This window comes from Passer montanus, unplaced genomic scaffold, assembly GCF_014805655.1.
Source record: "Passer montanus isolate IOZ18808 unplaced genomic scaffold, ASM1480565v1 scaffold5, whole genome shotgun sequence".
NCBI lineage: Eukaryota > Metazoa > Chordata > Aves > Passeriformes > Passeridae > Passer > Passer montanus.
In genome coordinates this window covers 8,806,527-8,829,680 of record NW_024369929.1, presented here as the reverse complement: position 1 = coordinate 8,829,680, position 23,154 = coordinate 8,806,527, and the positions used below count along the sequence as shown (strand labels likewise).

The 23,154-nt window shown below is 38.1% G+C and overlaps 1 protein-coding gene across 1 annotated transcript in view; it reads left to right on the top strand.

The window, feature by feature from the left end:
- Positions 1–11,056: 11,056 nt before the first annotated feature.
- The window catches only part of BNC1 (basonuclin 1), a 74,013-nt gene continuing 61,915 nt past the window's right edge, over positions 11,057–23,154 (top strand). The window contains exon 1 of the mRNA XM_039722816.1: positions 11,057–11,191. Within this exon, the coding sequence (XP_039578750.1) occupies positions 11,183–11,191 (9 nt within the window). The 5' untranslated portion in view covers positions 11,057–11,182. The remainder of the gene's footprint in view (positions 11,192–23,154) is intronic.

Here is a 23,154-nt window from a genome sequence, read left to right as displayed (position 1 = left end):
CCACATCATTAAGTGATTTTGACTTGTCTTGTACATTTCACTGCCTTAAAAAACACTCAAGTATCTTATCAGACCAGAATCCACTGATTAATAGGATGGCTGTAGTTAACTTATTTTTCTGTTAGTGTTTGTTTAAGGTCTGTTAAATTATTCTCTCTTCAGTCACTGGATTAAACATTGGAAAAAGACAAATTGCTCTTATTCAGCATAGTTTTCTTTACTGAACATTGCAAAAGAATTAAGGTGATCTTTATTGCAATGGACAGCATCAAAAATTACAATACAGTTTAGGCTCTTATTCATTGCACATTTATTAACACTTTTCCCTTCCTCCTCAAGTTTTTGTTTCTTCATAGTGACCACAATCAGATGTCTGGTATACTCCTCCAACACACATCCTTCCCCAACACTGTTTTTTTCAGGATTTTCCTTTCCCAGGCTATTTGACAGGTTTTGTAGAGAATATATTTTTATATGTAAGATATTTTAAAATATAATTGAAATCTATTAAAGGGATTTTGCTGTATTAATAGATAAATCACAGGTTTATAGTAACAGTACATTTTTAGGACAATCTGCAGATGCAACATCAAATTTGTGTTCAGTTCCAGTGATGCACAAGAAGCATGTGCTCATATTCTTTAGCTATCTTATAAGCTACTTTCTTTATATCCCTGTAGAACAAGTAGTACCATGGCTATACACGCAACATCAAAAGCTTTCCCTCAAAAAGCAGTACAGAGTAGTTCCATTTAAAAAATGAGGGGATGAATCAAGCCTCCCTCATTATTTCTGGGAGATCTGTCACATCTATTTCCATTAAAAGAACACTAGAACATGAAAATGAGCCTACTGAGCCGCATCAAGAGCCTCTCCTGCCCTGTATCCTACCTTGTACACAAATGGATGCCTAGGGAAGAGCAGCAATGAGACAAACTCCAGAAAACAACACAGACTCAATGCTACTGATGTACTGCATCTGAGGGCAAATCACTGCTTAGTTCTTTTCTCAGTTAGCATTTCCATTTACATTTAATCTTATATTTTCTTCCAGTTTCTACAGTTTCACAGCTTTTTGCTTTAGAAAATTGTAAATTGTTTTAGGAAATTAAGTTCCTACAACCACAAAAGTGCCACTTCATCATTAGCAAAGCAGACTGACACTGGCAGAAACCAAGAACTTTGCAAACACAAAATGAACTCCACAGCATTGTGAGATAATGTGCACCTATAAAATGCAGTTTTCCAATTTTCTCTCTTTTGTCTCACTTAGGAAAAAACCAGAACATTTCAGCAGCAAGTTTATGGAAGCCCTGTTACAACAAGAGGCTTTCAAAGGTACATGCTCGTTCTCGTACCTGGTGCTCAGCCAGCAGATGGGGCTATTAAAGTCACAGGAATGAACCAGAGAAACACTATAATTTGCAAAATTAAGGAAAGTCTCTGAGTACTAAAGGTCAGAATAAAGTATACTTTATAACTTAGAAGAGATCCCAATGCAGTCAATGGTACAATTATTTACTGTATTTTTTTCCAACGTGTACATGTGCTGGACAGTGAACCAAAGGAACTGTGCATATTAATTTCTTTTGAATGGGTTCAATTTCATTGTCTGTGATGAATCCCACGTATATCAATGTGACACTTCTAAGGTAAGATAAAAAAAACAAACCAAAACCCAACAAAAATGTGTCATAAATGCACACCAAGTACTAAATCAGCATAATTTCAGTGTTTTGAATTGCCATGGGAATAGCTGAGTTCCCATCAAGTTAAGTCTTGCAGAGGTAGCAGTCATGCTTCTCTTTTCCTAATGGTGCTACCATCACTCCCTTCCCCGTTGACTATTGTTCATGTATAATTATAATGTGCCTGCAGAAATCCCATTAAATGTCTAGCTTTTGTTTGTAAATTATATGTATCATAAGGTTTATGAACTGATTTGTGTGTTAAAAATTCACAGAAGAATTCCAAGTCAAGAGCCTTACAGTATTATTTTTTAGTAAATGAAAATAGCATGTCAGTATTTTAAAATGGAGATTTGGGCCCTTTTCTCCAGCTCAACTGAACCTGCCTTTCAAATATTACAAAGGAAAAATGGGCATTGCCCAAAGGCTGTCTGTTTGCAAGCAGCACAGCCAGTGAGCAATTTATTTATTAAGGGCACAGCAAACATGTCATTCAGCTGTAGACTTTGCCCAAATCTAAACACAAAGATGCTGTTGCAGATCTTCATCCTATCAAAAAATATTGCTAGAGTACACATTTTAATCAAAATTGATCTGAAAAGTGATATAAGCAGAAAGAAGTTTCTTACTTAAAAATAAAATTTCATCCATTCAGAGATCTCAACTCACATAGGATGCTGAAGACAAGCATTAAAAAGAAAGCAGCCAAGGAGAAATGAAGAGATGTATTTCATAAAGTATGAGGTCACCCTGCTGTCTCAGCAATCTTGTCTGTCTCTTTTTATCACCATACTTAGGTATTACTTTTCCACATATTTTATGTCTGGAAGGTTAGAATTAATATTTGCTGAAGTGTGTAGGGTCCACCAAACATTCAGACTGCCCAGCTGAGTAGTCTGCCGCTGAGATTTGTACTTTTATAAAATTTAAGCTATCAGAACTGTTACCTGATTTCTTAAATGGCAAGGAACACACACGACAATGTTAAACTCTGCTTCTAATCACTTTCCCTTACGTGAGTTTCAAAACATTTGGTTTTTATACATCAATTAGTCTTTGTATATTGAGATGGAGAATTACATCCAATAAATCTGGAATTAGTACATTATTAGGCATAAGATGAAACCCTGGCTTTACTGTAGTGTTCTAAATTTTACCTCACTCTAGAGCTGAGAAACATGGAAATGCTAGCACTGGTACATCAAAGCATTGGAAAAATTTAATCAACAGCACCTTCAAGCTATTATGCATATCAAGTGGCAAGATAAAATCATGAATAACAAAGTTCTGCAAAGTGGTTGCACAAACAGTGTTGAAGCAATCTTATAAAAGCGTATTTCTGCTGGACTGGACATGTCCTTTGCATGGAGGACACCAAGCTCCCAAAGGAAAGAACGTGTAGTAAACTTTTAATGTGTGAAAGATCAAGAGACCAACTCAGGCAGAAGTAAAATATGCCCTGGAAAAAAAGAAAAATTACCCTCTCCCATTGTGACACAGGTAGCAACACATGTGGCAAACAAAACATGTTGGCGAGACCCATTAACATCTGCTGCAGAAAGCTTGGAAGAAAGACATGCAAGCCAAGAGGAGAATAGGGTAACTGGCAAGCAGAGAGAGTGTGAGAGTGGGAGCACGTGCAGGGAAACTGCAGAAACAGCCAGGAAAAACGATCCCAACGTACGGAAGCTGATGTCACACAAGCTCGTGCTTCTTTCGTCTTCAGAACAACAGGCACCAACTAACGATGACAAACTCACATTTGGACCTTCATGCCAACCCTTAATCTGTGGTGCAGCAGCTAATGTTATTCTTGGAGCTAGACAGAGTCTTGCCTAAACAGCAGTAACCTAAAAGAGTGTGTTCACTGCAGCTCCATTAAAAAATGTGGGTGGGGTGAAATACATGGGAAAGAAGCAATCATGAAAGCAATCCATAAGGAAGTTCATTTCATGCTTCTAAAAGGGTTTGGCAATAAGCAATTGGGGATTTTTTGATCATGGAAAGGTCCTTGTACTAAAAAAAAAGAGAGAGATCATTTATTACAGTAGATTTGAGAGAGAAAGGGTTCCAAGGCATCAATTTTATAAAAGAAATCATCTAATTTTTGTATTTTCTCCTTTTCCCCTGGCAATGTCTGTTCCAATTCTTTGTTGCTGAGTTTAGGAGACTCTTACTTTCACAGGAGACATGAAAGAAGGACATTAAGTTCACGTCACATCTGTGAACATGTTGCCATGTCAACAGGCAGTACTTTGTGGCTTAATTATTGATTGACTCATGTTCCTTTAGGACATAACACAAGCAATAACAGCACACTGAGCAGCTTTTCTAACTTAGATACCTCTTTATGCCATCTAAAAGGTGTGGCACTTCCAACCTAGGCATGGGTAAAGTCTGTATCGGAGCTTTAGTATAAAAGACCCTACCACAGCCATCCTGCATAAAGAATATGCAAACATTTACAATTACATTCATGACATCGATGAGGAACTGAGATTAGAGCCTTTGTCGTTTAGATAAAAATCCTTAGCATGCACAACTCCAGCTAAAGAAGAGATTTTATAGGTAATGCATGGATTAGTTCCTACAATCACTCAGTCATTCAACAAGTCAGATACAGCAACCAGAGCAAGTTATTTCCAGGCATAAACTGTGAAGTAAGAGAAGGTAAAAATTACAGTGCATTATGTAATCCATGGCAGCTATTCATGCACACATTGTTCTCCTGTGGTGGGTACAAGGTTGATTAGCCCATTTTCACTGACCATCAAAATACCTAAACTTACCTTATGTTTACCAAGATGTACAAGCACATATGCTAATTATTAAGTACACAGTATCGAATACTAAAAACTACCACCCTAACTTGCCTCACAGGAATTTGTTCCTACAACTACATTCCAGTTAAGTGTCTATATGTACAAAGCCTGGGCCTATAATCAGGCAGAGAGGAGCCCTGAGTAGTTCTGAAAACTCTCAGTAAAGTTCAAGGGAGATAAGCAGAATGGGAAGAGAGATGAGATATTTTTAAGATGAAGTTCTTAAAAGTTCAATCTGCTCCATTTCACAGTATTATCTACGCTGGAGCCTTATGAAGCCTCCTTTGCAAGAATAAATTCAGATCTTGTATTGGAAGTGTAGTCAGGCAGGATTCTTAAGAACTCAAAAACAAAGCAGAAGGGTAGGGTCTTGGCTTTTTGAAAGAAGATATTTAAACTAGGAGAAAGACATAGAAAAATGCAAGACACATTCCTAATCTAAAAAGAGAATTTTTTTTTTTTTTACAGTATAGGTAGTTCCTTTGAAAATTTCGTCTCTCACTTACAATTTTGAGCTTAGCATCCTGGAAAGCAGATGCACAGAAAGAGGTGGGCAGCATCTTGGAACATCCTTTTGATGTGTGTGGTCATGTTCACATCTTGCTAAGCTTATTATTTCAAACCCAGGTTGTAGACACCGTGGTGCTCACACTCCATTTGTCACCGCTGCACCATTACATACATGCCATGGGCCAAAAGCAGTGCTCCTTTCTGCTTCGTTCTTTTTCTGTAACATATAGAAACAATTAAGATATGGTTTTTATTTAGAAAATTATACTTTAACTAAGCAAATTTTTATTAGGAATGTTGCACCATTTTTAAACTTTTTTTTAAATAAATCATGGAGAGAGAACTCTTCTAAGTTCTTTGAAGTAATTTCTATATAAAATTTTATTTCTTACAGATACATAAGTTATGCTAAAAGATACGTTTTACAATAAACTTGAAATTTCTTTTCAAACTAGATTGTATATTTATTTGGAGATGCATTTCACATTTGTTGACCTGATAATATCTGCTTTTCAGCACTTCAACAATTATTGGAATTTACTGTTGTTTCCTGTGAAGTATCATCTCCCAGTCAGAAATCTCATATCATGACTAAGAAAACACATTCACTCATCAGATCTACTGATTTTCCTCTGTGGCTTGGATCAAGTCTGTCCAGGCCTTAGAACCTCCCCTCTGTAATCAGGAAAACAACACTTGCCTTCTGCTTTTGTTCCACAGTGTCTAGAAGGGGGCTGGGACAGACTCAAAAAATAGAGCATTCAGCATACTGGGATTACAAACTCAGAGTTTCTTAGTGCAATAAATAATAATGAGCCTGTTTAAGTTCCAAAGGAATACATCCATCCAAGCCATTTATGTAAATAAGTTAACTTGATACACAGAAGTGCTGCAACCTTACAAATTCTACTTCTCCCCATCTGTAAAAATTACACTTCTAACTCCTCATTGCTCTTGCTTTGAGCTACTTTTCAATTTAATGAGCAAACTTTTCTCTTGCCCCTTAACTCCCCTCTCTTTAAGCATTAATCTCTTGGGTAAAACATTGTCAAATGACTCCTGAAAATCTAAAAATATAATGTCCATGCTACACCCTATCTTGGCAGTGTTATCTTCAAAGAGTTCCAGAAGGCTAGTGAAGCATGACTTTTTTTTTCCTAAACCATGTGTATACAACTAATCAGGCTGAAGGATGCTTTTACAAGATACTCCTTCCCTTAATCTGTTAAAATTCTTTCAAATGTCATTCCTACAGATGAAATTAGCCTAACTGGTCTAATGCCACATAGTAAGATCTTTATTAAAGAAAGCTAAAAGTGAAAGAAAGCAAGATAGCGAAGAGCATAAAATTTGTGAGGGCTTGACATACACTGCTTGTGGAGCTGTAATAGTCAGAAAAGTCCTGATTTGCCTCAGAAAGTGTTGCCTGAGTTATCATGTCATGATGACCCAAACTTTCTTCTGTCTTTTTAAACACTGGAGTTACGATGACTCCTGGCCACCTTCAAAGGAGCTCTCTGCCTAGGGAGAGAGGAACCCCCCAGGAATCTCAATTGTTTTATATAACCTGAAGAAAGCAATATTCCAGAGTACTCCTTTTGCTACATTTGTTACAGAGATAGTCACTAGAAAGGAAAAGGGCGTGGACTTGCTCCCCCTAACACTAATCAGTACAGCCAGCAGCTTAAATGCAAAATGCTTTCTGCTTCCTCTGGATTGATACACCATTGACATTACCCAAATCAAATTAATATCATTGAAAAGCATATATTCATACAAAAGAAGTACCATTCATTCATACTTTCTTGTTATGCCACCTTTTTTCTGCAATTTATATGGTCCACTGTATGATGCAGTATTCCATCTGCCAGCCACTGAATGACAAACCAAAAATTTGTGCTCCTGCAATTCCAGTTTCACCATTGCCACTCACATTAATGACCCCACAAGAAGAATCTCTCAGCTGACTCAAGATAGAGACTGTAGCTGGCACGGCCTTCCTAATGAACGATATCATAGCCTGACATGTTCACTCCTTAACAGAGGTACAAGAGGAAACAACATGAACCAGAAGTGAAACAGAACCATGTCATTTTCAGCAGTATGATTAGATTGCTTATTTCTTTACAGCTGGACATGTATGCTTCTTATCTACTCACTGTGCTCAGCCAAAATGCCAAAAACATAAAACATAGCTGTATGAGGTCACTGTGGCATTAGGCAATTTTTTTACTGAAGAAAACGAAAGACATGCTGTTCATTCTATTGAATTTATATACTGATGCATGATAAAAATCCAACCTCAACCAAAGATTCATGCAGGGAGACTGAACAAACACGTGCAGCTGGCACACATCACATGACTTTTTTCCCTAGTGGTTAGAACTGTGATTGCTCTTAAATACATTTTCCAAAGATTCTAGAACACAAATAATTTACACTTTGCTTATCAAATATTATAGCTGAAGTTTATAATAAAGTTACAATGCAGGAATTATTACATAACAAGGCTAACTGATTCCCAACAGAACTAACCCTCTACCTTTTATTCTTCTGATAAATACAACTCTTCTTTTTTCTAAAACAGTTCTAAACAAATTATGGACAAATGTTGCTTCTCCCATATGTAGCAGGCAATCTGAGTGAAATCATCACAGCTGGAGAACAGGAAATAACCTGAGGGTGAAGGGAGTCAGAAAATTATCTGTTCTAGGGTCCAGAAGGTCTCCTTGGCTTTTGGGGTCTGCAGTGGCAGAGTATGAATGAATTAAACACAAGAGTGAGAATAAAAGGCAATGCTCTTGATGTCAAACAGTACAAACGAATTAAACCTCTGGCCTAGATGTTATATATCTATGTGTTTGTAGTTCAAAGTCATATTTAGTCACACTTAAAGTTCAAAGACCCCGAAAAATAAAGAATATTTTATCCAGGATTGTATTTAGTATTGTGTAATTTGAATCTCTACATGAGTGAGAAAAGTTCCAAGTGATTATTGATGAAACTTTGAGTATAGTTCCTGACATTTCTTCCTCAGCCAAATATAAAATGAACCATGAAGTTTGGTTATTTATTTGATATTGAGTGTTATATTAAGCACTCCACTAGGCCCAGCTTCCTCTCAAATACTTTTAAATGGGCTTTCTTTGGTTTATCAATTTACTGATTTAGTAGTCAATTTGTTTACTTGTGCATGTCTCTAGGTGTATGACCATGTTATATCAACAGCTGTAACTGTTGCCTGTGGATATTTTCTTGGACAAAATGGATGACTCAATGCCTCTTTTCACATGAATTCAAGGTGTGGTCACCTACTTCAGTGTGTTTCTGTCTGGAATAGAAACCTCTTATGACACGCAGCATAAAAGAACAACTTGTATAATGCTTTTATAATGCACTTTCTGACGATTCTTTCACATTCTAAATATTTGTGGTATCCCATGCCAGCTACTTCTGACTAAGAACATTAGTTAGGAAGTGACAATTTTTCAGGAATATCATTTACTCACAGTTTTGCTTAGGAAAAGATTCCTCCTTCATCATTGTTTTTCCTGCTCAGCAATCTAGAAAGAACTCGGCATACCAGATGATTTTGGCTTCTTTTGCAGCTGCCCCAGAAAAGGTACGGAGATGTCATCCTCTTCACAATGAGTGACAAATCAGAATTATCCCAGTAGGATGACCCAATATACAGATTCTGGTAGTACAATCCAATATACTGAACCAAATACCTTAATGTGACGAATAATAAAAAGGCCTGAGTTTTGGTGGGTTGGTTTCTTTTTCTTTTTTTTTTTCTTTTCCAGAAATCCATTCTGAACAGTCAACACTGAGCTACAGGGAAACAAAAGCCAATTTAATACAACTTTTCTGGAAACCTTTAAAGAAACAGTTTTCAAAATTGGTCTGGAACTCTTGAGTGTCCTCTCCCAATCACTGCCGGCTAATGAAGCTTGTGGAAGTAGATCCATTGCCTTGCCTTCACTGTCTCTTTTTATTGATCAGGACCCCTTGAAAAGTAGAAAGAACACAGATTGAGATTACACAGAACACAGTGGAGATTACAACTGTGGCAACACCTCAGGCAGAGCTCTCTAGTGAGGGGATTGTGGTTGCTAGCACACACCTCTCCATTTTACTACACGAATGTTTCAAAATAAACAGAAATGCTCATAACATATTTGCATTCCCAAATATTCTCATTGATTTTGGCGTACCAGCACCAGTATTCAACAAAACACTGGGGGAAAAAAATACAAGTAAGCATCTCAAACATCCCATTTTGATTTACTTTCTTGTGGACTAACATCTGTAGGTGGTCCCAGTGCTGAATTGAGACTCTCTGTTGTAGAGGCTAGCTCATAACTCCAGGGTTTAACATTACACTGCACCATGAAGGAAACTCTAGTTCACATTCCAGCCCTTTCACTAAATAGCATGGAAACTGTATACATTCATTCCAGGTATAAAATTAATCTCTTCCTAGTGTTCATTGGCCTATTAGCTTGGCAGCCTTTCAGCACTATGCTTTTAGAGCATCAACACATTTCAAAGAGGAAAGTAATGTGTCTTTAAATTCCTGTTTATAGAATTGAAGATTCTTTGATTCTGTTTCAAAATCATGATGATCATGACATAAAACAGGAGAGCTGTGTGTAAAATGAGTTGTCTGTAAGATCTCTATTATTCACATGCATTTTAAACCTTCTCAGTGTGAAAAGATCCATTTACTTGAAGCAGCTTAGTGAACTTCAATATTCTGGTAATTATATGCTACACATTTACAAAATATTCATTTAAGCAACTTTTTTTTGTTTGTACTTCCCACATTTTTATTGCAAGACCAAATAAAGAGTAGCAGCAGTAAGTTCATGCATAGCATTAAATCAATATGATGTTTTTCCCACAAGCTGCTTCCTTTCAGAATAGTTATAACACTTGGCATTAAAGAATTTCAGTATAGAAATTATACATATCAAAAACAACACATTATGTTCTCAGATTGTCTGCTGTAATAGGCTTTATTTATTTAATTATTTTAATATTTTTGTCTCATTAATAAGTTAGTTCTATAAGCAGTTTCTTATTTGTTTAACTGTGGACAGTTGTTTGACATTAGTTACTGTTTCCACTAAGACTCAATGAGATTGCAAAGGGCATAGAGTGATTAAAGGGTTCAAGTTCTATACATCATATAAGCATCAAATTATATTTGCTTGTTGCTATATGAAATCAAATACAGTGATGATAATAATAGAACTGTAAAGCTGGAACCACACCTATTCAAACTGATCTTCCAGAACCCTGTAACAACCTTCTAGCCTGGGTAAAAAGATACTAGTTATTTTGGGAAAAAAGGTGCTAAGGTATTTTCCCCCTGTGTTTTGCGTAGACAATATGTACAAACACAGTTTGTGTATGTCACACAATGAACACACCATAGTCTCTTTCTCATACAGAGTAATTCATAGGATCCCCACCTTTAAGTCACTGTTTTTAAATGAGTTCACCATCTTGGGAAGATCAGTCAAATTCAGACAACTATTCAATTTTCTGTTTCTGTCACTGATAATTCTTAGCTGTGGAAGCTTCTAGAAAAAGAGAAGTAAGGTTAATTTTCTTGTCACTTGCCCAAGTTTTACACTGCTGTAGCTCTGCACATTGCTGTGGGATCACTTTCCCCAGCGTGGGATCACGTCTTAGAAGTCCAATTCAGCCTTTCGATGGAACTCTTGCTCTGCTGGCTGCCAGCAAAGGCCACCTCTTGGCTTCTCGGAGCAGCCAAGGACTGTTCTCCCGGCGGTGTCGCAGCAGCGGCCTCCTCCAAGGCCGGGGCGCTGCCTCCATGGGCGGCGTGGCCCCCAAGCCTGCTGGGGCTCCGCGGGCCCGGCCGCTGCCCCTCAGCCGGCACCGAGGGACGGGACGGGGCGGACGCGGCGGCTGCAAAGCGCGCCCAGGTGCGGCGGGGCAGAGCGGGGTCACAGCCGGCAGGTGACAGCCGCACCTGCGACAGCCCCACCTGCGACTGCCCCCGGCCCGGGGCGGCGAGCGTTAATAGCCAGGGGGCAGAGCCGCCCCCCCCGCAGCACAGCGGGCACCGCCGTCGGTTCGGGTCGCCTCAGAGCTGGCCCCAGCGCCGGGTGCCTTGTGGTGCCGTCAGACATGGAACCTGTGAGTACCTTCCCGGCGTGCGGCTTCGGGACCGCGGGGTTATGTGGTGTTGGGATGAGGGGCAGCCCCGCTGGAGCCGCAGAGCCGGGCTAGCGGATGGAACGGCGCCCGCTGCCGGGCTCCTGAGGGGGCCGCGCGGCCGGGCCGCGCCCCGCGGCCTCCCCGCTGCCCGCCGGCCGCACGTGGCAGCGCCCGACGCCCGGGAGCGGCCCGGGCCCGGCGCGACCCTCGTGGGGAACGGCCCCTGCCGAGCCCGGGAGGGACAGGGCGGCTTTTGGCCTTAACTTTTAAACTTGGTTTTGAGTGTATGTATTTTTGCCTTTTTTTTTTTTTAATTTTTTTTTTTTTTTTGTAACTGCCAGAGGGCACGATTTTTTGCCTTTTCTATTAGCAAGCTTGGGCGTTGAGCATTTAGGTGATGGTTAATTGCAACCTTGTAAAGCTTTTGATAGCAGTCAGGGAAGTATTTCTGTGGTCATAACTTATTGAAATATACATGTATAACTTATTGAAATATACATGTATGCTGACAAGACCACTGAGAAACTGACAGCAGTATCACAATACCCTCTGAAGCCTCCTGGAAGAGCCTCTGGTTTCATTTTACTTATTCTGCTATTTAGGGTAAATTCTCAGATTTAGCTTTGATTCTTGAATTTTGAGCGAGTTACACAAACTGTGTTTTTGTGTCATATCAGTTAAGTTTTAAGGTTGATTTCCTCTTCCAGTCAAACATACCAGCTTGGGTTTTGGCAGTACCTTTGGTTTTTCAACTACCAAGAGGCTGGGACACGGTACAGTTCTTCAGAGCAAGCATTCTCATAATGCTTATTACTTACAGTAATATATGAATTTTTCTCATATGTAAAGATGTCTACAAAATGGCAGCTCTAAGAGATGCACAAAATGTGTTATACCTTTTTCCTTTACATCCTAATACGTTTGCTCTCAGAATGTTCACTGCAATTCATCTTGTGGCCCAGTTGAGAGATATGTGTTTCCATTGGACAGTTCTTCAGTTGCTGTAGGTTTGCTTTGAAGGACAGTTTTGAAGTAGTGAGTGTTTTTTTTAATCTTTCAGGGATGTTGGATGCTTCTACTAAAAAAAGGGGGGGGAAAAACCGCACTCCTTTGGCTCCTTTATAGTCTCACATGAAAAAAGGAGTGGATAAAAGATACTTAATCAGCTGTTGGTGTGTATAATGACTGTCCTCATTCTAGTTTTTATCATTCTTTTTTATCCTTAAACCATTGTAATTGGATAAAGAATGATGATATTAACTCCAGTTGGGCTAGCAAACAAAAAATACAAACATGTGCAGGATTTAATTATTTTAGATAACAGAGCAGTCTGACACCCATATGTGCAAATTTACAGCTGGACAAGAACCTATGACAGATAAATCACAAAATCTCTGCTCTTCAAAGTTAGAATGCCAAAGATAGCTTTGAAAGCCTTCAATGAAGGGAATTCTTAGGTGGGATAGAACACTGATAGAACACAAAAAAAGATAGCTTTGAAAGCCTTCAATGAAGGGAATTCTTAGGTGGGATAGAACACTGGATGTAAGTTTTGAGCATTTTGTGAATGTCACAGACCATTCCAAATGTGTGACAATCTTGTTAATGCAGAAAGTTTTGCTTTGAGTCCTATCATATTGATTTTGCTTTTGCAAAAGCAACAGGCTACAAAATCAAGTAGCTAGAAATGGAGTTTGCCTGGGCAATCTTGAGTCTGTTACCTTGTGTATTATGGAATCCATTTAATTTTTTCTCATTGTGTGCTTTTCCAGGCACATGGTTTGCTCATCTCACATAAAAGGGTAACACTGACTTACTGGGGAATCTTTGGTTTGTCTTTTGCTGTCTGTAATGAGATAATCAGATAATCTTACTGTAAGATACAAAACTGAACTGTGGTGCACACACACATGCAAGTCCCTTGGCATTTCTTAAGGGGAAGTTTCAATTTTGCAGCCTTTGTGGGGTTTTTTTCAATGTGTATTTTGATGTAACTTTTCATGCAAGCAAAAAAAAAAAAAAATCAGTAAAACTCACAGAATCATGCTCCTTGGCAATATGATAGGATTCAAAGGGTAGGGTCTGTTGAGGAAGCATCACACATTGGATCTTCATTTCACTGGGCTTATTGGTAACAAAAAACAGACTACTAAGAGGATAACTGGGGAGAGAGCAGACTTCTGTTTTGTAAATGGATTTTGTAGCTGTTTGCTGACAACTTGTTTGAGAAATCTCTATTCCTGAGCTCTTTACCCTTTTGCATTGGCCCCCATCTGTTCTTGTCCTTCCTATCTCCCTTCAAATCTGTCACCTAAGTATGTTTCTTGTCCTCTGTTCCCGAGGGAGGTGGGAACTTGCAGAAGGAATTTTATTTTTCTTTTTTTTTACACCATCTGAATGTTTTGAATATGTTGTGTAAAGGCATTCATTCTCCTCTCTGTTCTGGTACCTGTTGTTACACTGGCCACTTCCTTCAGCTAGTAGAAGTATTTTGATTAAAATTTATGTTCAGTTGTAGCATACCCGGCAGTCCAGAGCTTCTGCAGGCTCTACTCCTTTATAAATGTTTATGACTTAACCCTTGCTGTACCACTGTGGTAAGGAGGCATTCATTTTCCCACACAGGGAAGAGAGGGAGGAAGGTGCACTGATGATTCAGAGTGTGGAGCCCTGGCAGGACCTGCACATGAAACCCCTGGTGTCTTACAAAGTTTTCTAAGATCACAGAGGGAACTGGGCCAGGGGCTTGGATGTATGTCTTCAGCTTACATCTAACAAACACTTTTAGTGCAAAGCACTCAATTACATTTGCATTTCTTTCATTCTAGTCCAGAAAAGTGTCTTGTCACTCAGAATATTGATTCTCACAGTTGGTCTTTTATTCATCTTGGTATGCGTAGAATTTTTTAATATATACTTCTCTGCCCATTTTTTAAGTACAAGCATATTTACAAATATATGTATCACTGTTTTGGTATAGACTGTTTAGTAGATGATGATGTAATTCAATTTTTTTGGTCTGTCCCACATTGCTTCATACTTCCCAAGTCAGTTACACCATGACTGGAAACAAATGCTGCTTCCTAGTGAAAAGTAATGTATGATACATGAAGTGTCAGGCAATTCATCAGGAGTGAGGAGGAGATGGCCCTAAGGCAAACAGTTTGCTCTTTAGAATATAATGGTTACTTAACCCTTTAACTTAGTGAGCACGTGTATGAAGAACAAACTGGAGGGAAAAAAATCCTTCTCAAGAAGAAATATTCTCTGTCTTGAAATGTTTGTATGTGAGAACAAACCCTCAGCCTTTTAGTGCTGATGTTTATGAGCAATTGATTTAAATTATAAAAACTGCATCTAAATTTCTTTTTTGTGAACTGTGGATAGTTATTTCAAGTGTTTTTAAGATTATTAGTGGCTTGTTCCCTGAATGAAAAATAGTTGCAAGCATGTTAGTGTCTTTCTGCCCAAGTCCAACTTTGATTATTGTATGTTTGTTTTCAACAAGAGCTGCAATAACTGTATTGCTTTCAGTGTGACTTCTTCCACAGATGGAAACATAAAGTATATTCTTTAAACTTTTTAAAGAAATACTGATGGTCAGCTTGAATCCTAACCTACTGGAAAGCAAATTGGAAGTAGTTTTAGGAAGTGCAATATTCATAAGTACATTTGTTGATAGTGCAAGCCTTACCTTATTTTTTGCTGCTTTACCTTTTTTATGAAAAGCCACACACAAACTAGAAATTTGAACGTATTTTGCACAGGAGAAACAAATGAAATTGCCTAGATATCTGCTTTTAAATCCACAAAATAAACCTAGTGAAGAATAGGGGCCAGTCTTACTCTAAGAGCTGTGACCATTTGCTTGCTGTTGCAGCCACAGATGCTTTTACCTGCAATAGTGTACGAGGAATCTTTGATACATTTCACATCTACTATTGTTATTGTTTTGAAATAAAATTGATTTTGCCTTCTTGTATGAAGTGGCATGCATTTATATTTGTTGATGGCTTTTTAGCTGCTGTTTAACTCCTGGTAGGTCAATATATGCCTCTAGGAATCAGTATGTTTATTTTGTTGCATTTTTTTTTCCTTTGGTACAATTTTTGCAAAGGAAAATATCTTTAACAATGTTATTCTTTGCATGGCTGCTGTTTTTATTTTAAAGTAGCTGATTTAGACCCAGACTGAACAAAGTACTTAAACACATGTGCAACTTTAACCCAGGGACTATTCACAAAGTTAGAAGTTGCATGCAAATTTTTGTCCCTGGGGCCAGATCAGACCCAGAGAAAGAGTTGTGGAGTTTGCTGTACGGCTTTTGGATTAGAAATCCTGTTGATTTAAGGGCTGAATAGTCTGTTTGGCTGAGGGGCAGTTAATGGGTGTTCTGATTGCAAGAGGGTAAAGCAGTGTCCTGGGTCTGCAGACATGAACGTAAAACTGTTAAGAACTTTTTACTGTCATTTTAGGTATGGGACCAGAGCATGGTATGAAAAAAGGAATATTGTCTGATGCTAACCCTCAACTTCAAATTCCTGTCTTTAAGGAAATACAAGGGTGGATTTACTGATTGTCACTGATAGTCCTCTGTCTGTGCTTTAGTTAGTCAAAGTTTCTGGAAGAAAAGTGTGTTGTATTTTTTCTGTCCTTCCACCCCCCACCACCCTGCAAAAAAAAAATAAAAAAAACCAGAGCAATTACTTAAAAAAAGGTTCAGCACAAAGCCCTCCGTTACTCCTGAAGGGGTTAATGCAGCAAAACTCTTGGAGACATCTGGCAGAAGCTGTGGGTGTTGGGTGTGGCAGATCCCAGGGCCGTACCAGTCTCTACAAGGGAGCTGTCATCCTCCTTGATTTATCCTTCCCTAATGTCACGGGGTATGGATGTTGAAACTGTGGCTAGAATGTGAAATACGAAAAACATGAAGATTATGATTTAGTGTCTGGGGAGGCTCATTGTTGGCCTCTGTTCACAAGTTGTAAGCATCGGAGGTAGCTTGACACAGGTTACAAAATCTGGTATGTAGCACAAAAAAAAGGCAAGAATATTTTGGCGTTTGGAACTCCTACATGTGTTAGTGCACAAAAATGAGTGACGGCAACAATTAAATCAAAGGCTGCGCTGATGATATATTACATTGGAAACACATTGAAAGTGCTTGTAAATAACATTTAAATAAATGTACTTTCTGGTCCTTCATTTGCAAATAAATATAACAGGAATAGTAGATGAAAAAATAAGGAATTAACTGTCTTCAGTAAAGACAGATTTGGTAAATAACTGATAAATTAATAGAGCTCAAATATAAGAATATTTTGTTTACGGTTTGGCATGAACACATTGATAAGAAGCTATGTTTTAGTGTAAATTTACATGCAGTTTTTTGAAATTGGAATAATGAAATTTATTTTGTTCTTTAATTTTTCTATCCTGACACAGTTAAATATTCTGTAATTACTGTGGTTGGATCAAAATGAGTACTGTGGATTTTTTGTCAAAGTATCCCATTGTAATAAATGTTAACTAACTGAAACAAGTTTATTGCATACAATTGTTTTTCTTGTTTCACTTTCTTAAAGCATAATGATGAATAGGACTGTGCTTTCATGATGGTAGAATACAGATGTCTTAGTCATAGAAGCTTTTAATAATCAAGTATCAACTAATCATATCTAGTGTGTAAAAAATGTTTTCTGATACAGTGTGATGTATATAAAGTCTTACAGGTGAAGTTCTGTTGTTTTGGACATACATGTATTATTTGGTTGGATGATAATTCCATTTTCATCGGTAAAAGTAGCATATTTTGAATTAAATTGCTCTCTAAAGAGTTCCTGTTTCTAAAACAGCACTTTCTTGAAAAATATCTAAGAGCATAATATAAAATCTACATTTGAAAAAGCTGTAATTTAGCCAGTTGATTCAGAAATTCATAATAAATAAGTTCCAGATTGAGAAATGCATTTTGGTGGATTCAGGTATGAATGACCAAAGGAATTAAGGGTATTTGTGCTATGGAGCAAAAAGAGTGCTAAATTTCTGTTGAGGAAAAAATTAATTAGGTTTTTAAAATACTATTTGTAACATATAAAACAATATGTTGTTCAAAGCCATATTTATGGTTTTTTCCTGTTTGCTCTTTTTTGTTGTAGTTTGGGTTTTTTGTCATCTGATTTGTTGAGCTTGCAGTTATTTTAAAGGGCAAGTAGTGTTATACTGTTAATGAGGTATTTTAAATTGTTTGGGTCTTTGCCAGAGACAGTTCCTCACACTGACAGCTGGGAAGTTGTTTTCATCATAATGCACCTGGATGTATGAGGAAAATGCTACAGATCAGTTTATACACTCAGGAATATCCGTGAAACTGCTGGTTTTAGATGTGCTTTATCAAATGTGTTAAGAAATTTGCGGGGTTTTCTGCGGTTTGGAGTAGGATTGTGTTTTGAAACGTTGCTGACATTGTGTTCCCTAAGAAGTCCCACAGCTGGAATTGTATTGGGATTGCACACTAACCTGCTTCAAAGGAGGAAATAGCTGCTTTTCTGATACCTTTGTACATTGGAGTCTGTCTTGGCATTGCTTTGTATTAACTTTGCTCAGATCCAGGTGATACAGCTGATGCAATAGAAGCTGAAGGATGGTGAAGTCTTAGGTATCAAATATGTGTTACTCAGTGGATTATCTTTCTGAATATCTCTGCAGTCTGAATCTTGTTTGGATTAGCAGGTCATTTTGTTTCAGTTATAGTGTTGGGATCTTGGTATAATCTTATCTTTGCCTTCTTGTGTTGTCATGTAGTACCATCTGTGCTCATCAGCTGTAACTGTCTGAAGAAGTCTGGAATAGTGGAATGTGGAGCTAATAAGATTTTGTTAGGACAATGTACCAGTAGGAAAAAAAGAAAATCCAATAACAAAAAAAGTAGGATCACAATCTTGTAGGTATTCTCTCTCAAAGTAATGTAAGTTTAGACTAGTCAGGATATCTGGAGGGAGTTTGAAGCCCAAGAAAATGGCTCAGCTATACGAGGCTAAATGAAAATATAAAAGGCAGCTACATGGATTCATTATATATGCATAAACCAAGAAATTAACAAAGCGATGATTTGTAAGATCAGACAATGATGTGCTAATAAATGTCAGCCTACCCAGTGCCTCTCATAAACATCGTATATTGATAAAAACATAAGGATTGGCATTTTTGAGAAACAAAAGCCTCAGTTTTGGTATCCTGCTGTCTGCATGAAAGTAAAAGGTTTGAGAAATCCTGTACCAGCAGAGTCTTCTGCTTCCTTGTCTCCACAATTGTTTGTATGAATGGCACTACTGTGCATCAGACACAAGACTCGTGTCTTGTCATGATCAGTCACTTGTCCTGTTTAATGTCCAAAAAGTTTTCCTGGTAAAAAGGTATGGGTTTCCAACAGCCAGGCTTCTCTGCTGTTTTGCATCATACCTACCTGCAAAAATGAGATCAGCTGCTTTTCCATTTATGGATGCCTTCATTTAGGAGATAAGTGCAAACAAACTAAAAGTTGTCATAGACGAAGGATTGTTCCTAATAGGTACAGAAAGTCCATGGGATCTAGGCACACACACAGAAATTCAAATATGTTGGAAATAGGTTTCCCCAGTCTTTGGATCTTTTCAAAATCATATCTCCAAATTAAGTACACCACTTGAGGAAGTTTCATGCGTTTTTTAAGAGGTTAGTTTCAGATTATGAGAAATGTGGTTTTGCTTCATTTTTCACTGAGTTGTTTTTGTTTACTTAGTCCACTCACTACCTTACAAACTGGTAATGAAGAATCTACAAAACTAAAGTGAGGGTGTCTTAATTCTTATACCCATCTTCGTACAGATATGAAAACTTCAGAAGAATGACAGCTGAGAAGAGTTTTTCATTTGCAAAAATATTGCACACATCTCTGAATCTTGCTCTTCTTAGCAAAGCCGCTTTATTTGTGCAAGGAAAGGTAACTTTTTTGGAACACAGATTTTTCTTGTGCAAATCCCATTCAAGACCATGAGTACTATTGCTGGCTGTGAATAGGCTTTCGATCATTTGAGTCTTAAGAAATTAATCCTGTTTGGTTTATTCATCCTTTTTTCAAAGAGACTGTTTGAATCACATGGTTAACTTGGAACATCCAGGTTTGTTTTTTTTCATAATGATGCTAAAAACAACTTGTTTTGTTGTTGTTTAGAGTCTGTGGGAAAGTATACAGGAAAGTATAGTATATAGCCTGCTTCAAGTCTAAACATGATTGCAAACGTATATACAGTGAAATGAAACACCTTCAAGATTCGAATCTAACCTGTCTGTCAGTTGCCACATTACAATAATCTAAAATCCATAGACCTTTCTTGGGCCAGTTACTATTAATAATACAGAATTTGCTTTGAATTTAAGCTGAGCATATTATCTTTGGTTTTTATGGGTTTTGTGTTTTAAGATGCAGCTTCACTGTAACTGAAAAGCAATAACACTTTGAACTTAAGTGCAGGCATTTGGGATCTTCTGGTGAGCCATGATGTTCGTGACCACTGTGATAAATAAGATGCAGGTTGGAAACTACTTACTCAAACTGGAACTGTTCCTCCATTAAATCAGGGAAATTATTCCTTTGAGTAGCTGTTCAGCAGTGTGGATAAGAGATTCACAATCTGTCTGAAAAACCACATGCATATTTTCCAAGAGTGTTGCACATTAGCTTCTGTTTGGTCAAGCAGAAGCTAATGCTTTCTCTGTAGCTAAATCCTCCTTGGTTTAAAGGCAATGTTCTTTGCTTTCTGTCCTAAATATTACGTAGGAGCTGTGTCTGCTGTTTAAAAGCTCTCGTTCTCCACCCAGACGTAGCTGTATCTCAATGGAGAGGGAAATGATCCTTGTGTACCTCTTGCCTCACTTGCCATGGAGGCGGGCGAGGGGGTAATGAATTGCTTGTAGAGGAGTTTGCAGTGCTTACATGAAGTGTGCCGCTACGGAAGTTTGAAGTTATTTACTTTCAAGATGAATAGTTCTTTAAGAGATGGGTTAAACATTCTGGCTAATATGCAAGACATTAAGTCTCTAAAAAGTCATTGTACATATCATTTGAAACAGCATAACCCCTCCCTCCATCTTAAGTTTATAGCAACAATAAGCCTTGCAGATGCTTTTCCTGGGAATTAAGGACCAGCTGGGGTAAACAGACCTCAAACTATCCTCTTAGCCAGTCATTAATCTTCAGGGAAAGCCTTTGCTTTGATCATTATTGCTAAAATATGCCTAGTGCAGCCTGGGCTTACATGCCAGTAAAAGCAAAGTAGTATTTTGCCAAAACATGAATATTCTTTTGTTTGTCAAGTAGCCCTATGTCTTGGACTCATTTTTGATGTGTGTAAACATGCTTGTGTATATGTGTGTGCACACAAACAGACATGAGGGCATGAGTTTCCCAGTTAAATTATTCATCCTGCGTTTATAGCACTCTAAATTAAGTGGGGTGTCTGACTCAATGCTCTTGCATTGATCAGTTTTTCAGTTAGCTTTGCTTTGTCTCAAAACTTATGAAAAGTCTTGGAATGGGCATCTTTGATTTAGAAAATTAAGGATTACTTTGCCCATTTTTGACCTTATAAAGACCCAGCTTTAATTACCCCAGAGTATCTCACTGAGGACCAGGAAGAATCAGGAACTGTAATTCACCTCAGCCTGGCCTTTCCTGGTGCATGTTGATTGAGAATTGTGTTGGTACTCAAAATTAAATAGCTGAAAATTAACAAACTATTTTTTTCTTGTCTTTTTGGAAGGGACTTGATACACTGCACAGCAACAAGTAAATAATCACAGGTTTCAGAAGTCAGCTGTGGTACAGTATTTCTGTGTACAGGTCACAGAGCTGAAAGTCCAGCAGGCAGTCTTCCTGACCTTCCAGGCTTTAGATTTCCTGAAGTGTGGCAAATACAGAACTGAGATTGGAGGTGCCATGAATCGCTCTTTCCTGATGAGCTGGCCATGTGTTATGTGTTAGGCAGTGTCTTCTAGTCAAGAACTAACAATGAAAGAAAACAATGTGCATTTCAGATACTTGCTGCTTTTTGTAAAATGACCTGTATTACTTGTATATACTTAGCTTAAGCCTGGATTAAGAAAAATATTCAGTGCTAAAATGTAAAGTTTCACTACAGAGAGCAATTCTTTATTAATTTCTACAAACATCCCTGAATTTAAGAAAATATTGGTATTTGTTGAAGGAAGAAAATTCCCAAATTCTGTAGTTAACTGTTTGTCAGGGTGGGGTGGGAGGTGTTCTTTATTTTCTCTTGTGTTGTCTGTCAGAAGTAGAGGTTGTGTGGTGCCCTGTTGCATGAGGCATCAGGCACTGTAGCAGCATAAAAGGAGGTGCATGGAGTTGACAATTGGATTGTATTGAACAGATCCAGAAGAAGGGAGCTGTTTCACAACCTGTGTCCTTTGCCCTAAAAGACTTTTGGATCTTCCCGCTACCGCCAATGTTGATTTTCTTTGTTCTGTGTTCCCTAAGGGGAATCATCAAAGTAGCAAGAGAAGGAAATCATTCTTATATCTTCTTGCCAACAGCATTTTCCCTATTTTACTATAAATGAGCACTGTGCAGGAAGTGGAGCGGGGGGAAAAAATAATTCTGCAGACCTTAAACACCCTGAGCAAAATCTCAGCTGTTGCAGAGTGTGAAGCTTATGGTTGCTCTTGAGAGCCCTGATGGACCTTCTTGCAAGAATCAAGCAGCTGGAATGAAGGCTCTCGCTGGTAGAGGGCTGGGGATAATCAATTACTCTATGGTCTGATCAAAGATAAAAGTGTTTATGTACAGCATGTGTAATGTGAACTTGGAAAAAATATTCTATGTTTAAGCCATATACTTTAAATTACAAGAATTCACCTCTGTGATACACTGCAATGAGGTTAAATGGGCAGAAACCCATTGCACTTCATTTGCTCCCCAGTGCAGTTGCCCATGCAATTTTTCATTATTGTATGAGAAGAATATTTCGGAAAAGCAGTCGATACAGTTGCTTGGTCTTGTGTCTTGGTATCAGATTTTTTTTTTTTTTCACAACCCCCTCTCCCAAAAGTACAAAGCAATAAATAGCTAGGCATGATGCTCTGTAAAAATAGGTTTTTGACCTCTCCATTTATTGTTATACCTTTAACCTTGCAGGTTTCTAACAGTCTCTGCTTGGTCCCACTTTGCACTCTGTAAAAAGAGAAGTTACTGTTAGTGTAGCAGCAGTAGTGTTACTTTATTTTCTGAGCAGTTTTAAAACTGTTTCTCATGTATTAAGAGAGTCTAATTAAAGTTATTGGTTGCAATTTCTCTCTTTGTATTTCTGCTCAGGCTGACTGCTTTCTATTTAAAAACTTGTTTCTGCTGTGCAGTGTAGATGTGCAGGCTATTAGTATTTAAGTAAATTCTCTGCCTCTATAGACACTTCAACTACAGTAGGTAAGTAAATTGGAGTGTCCAATTTATATTCATTACAAAAGCTGCATGATTACTGTTTAGCTCATTTCCATCATCCCCTGAAGTTACTTTGCTTTTCTTGTTAGTAGACATCCCTGGATGTCTCAAGCCTGAGAAGTCACTTGAGAATTCCTGTCTGTTTTCCTGTGCTGCAGGAAAACTGCCTGCATGTTCCCCAGTTCCACAGAACCATTGCCAGCATTTTTCTTTTGCTTCCTAGCAACTGCCAATTTGGCAAAAATGAATGTGTGGGACCTGGAACTTTCTAAACTGCAGGAGATGCAGAAACAAGGGTCTGTTTGTATTGCATGAATGTGTTTTATAGTACTTGAATAGCAAAGAGGTGTCAGTGTCACCAGCCTGCCAGCATGACAGATCAAGGAATAAATTTTCAGGGCAAAAGATATCCCTTCTCTGTAAGAGGTGTTTGTAGAAGAGAGCATGGGGA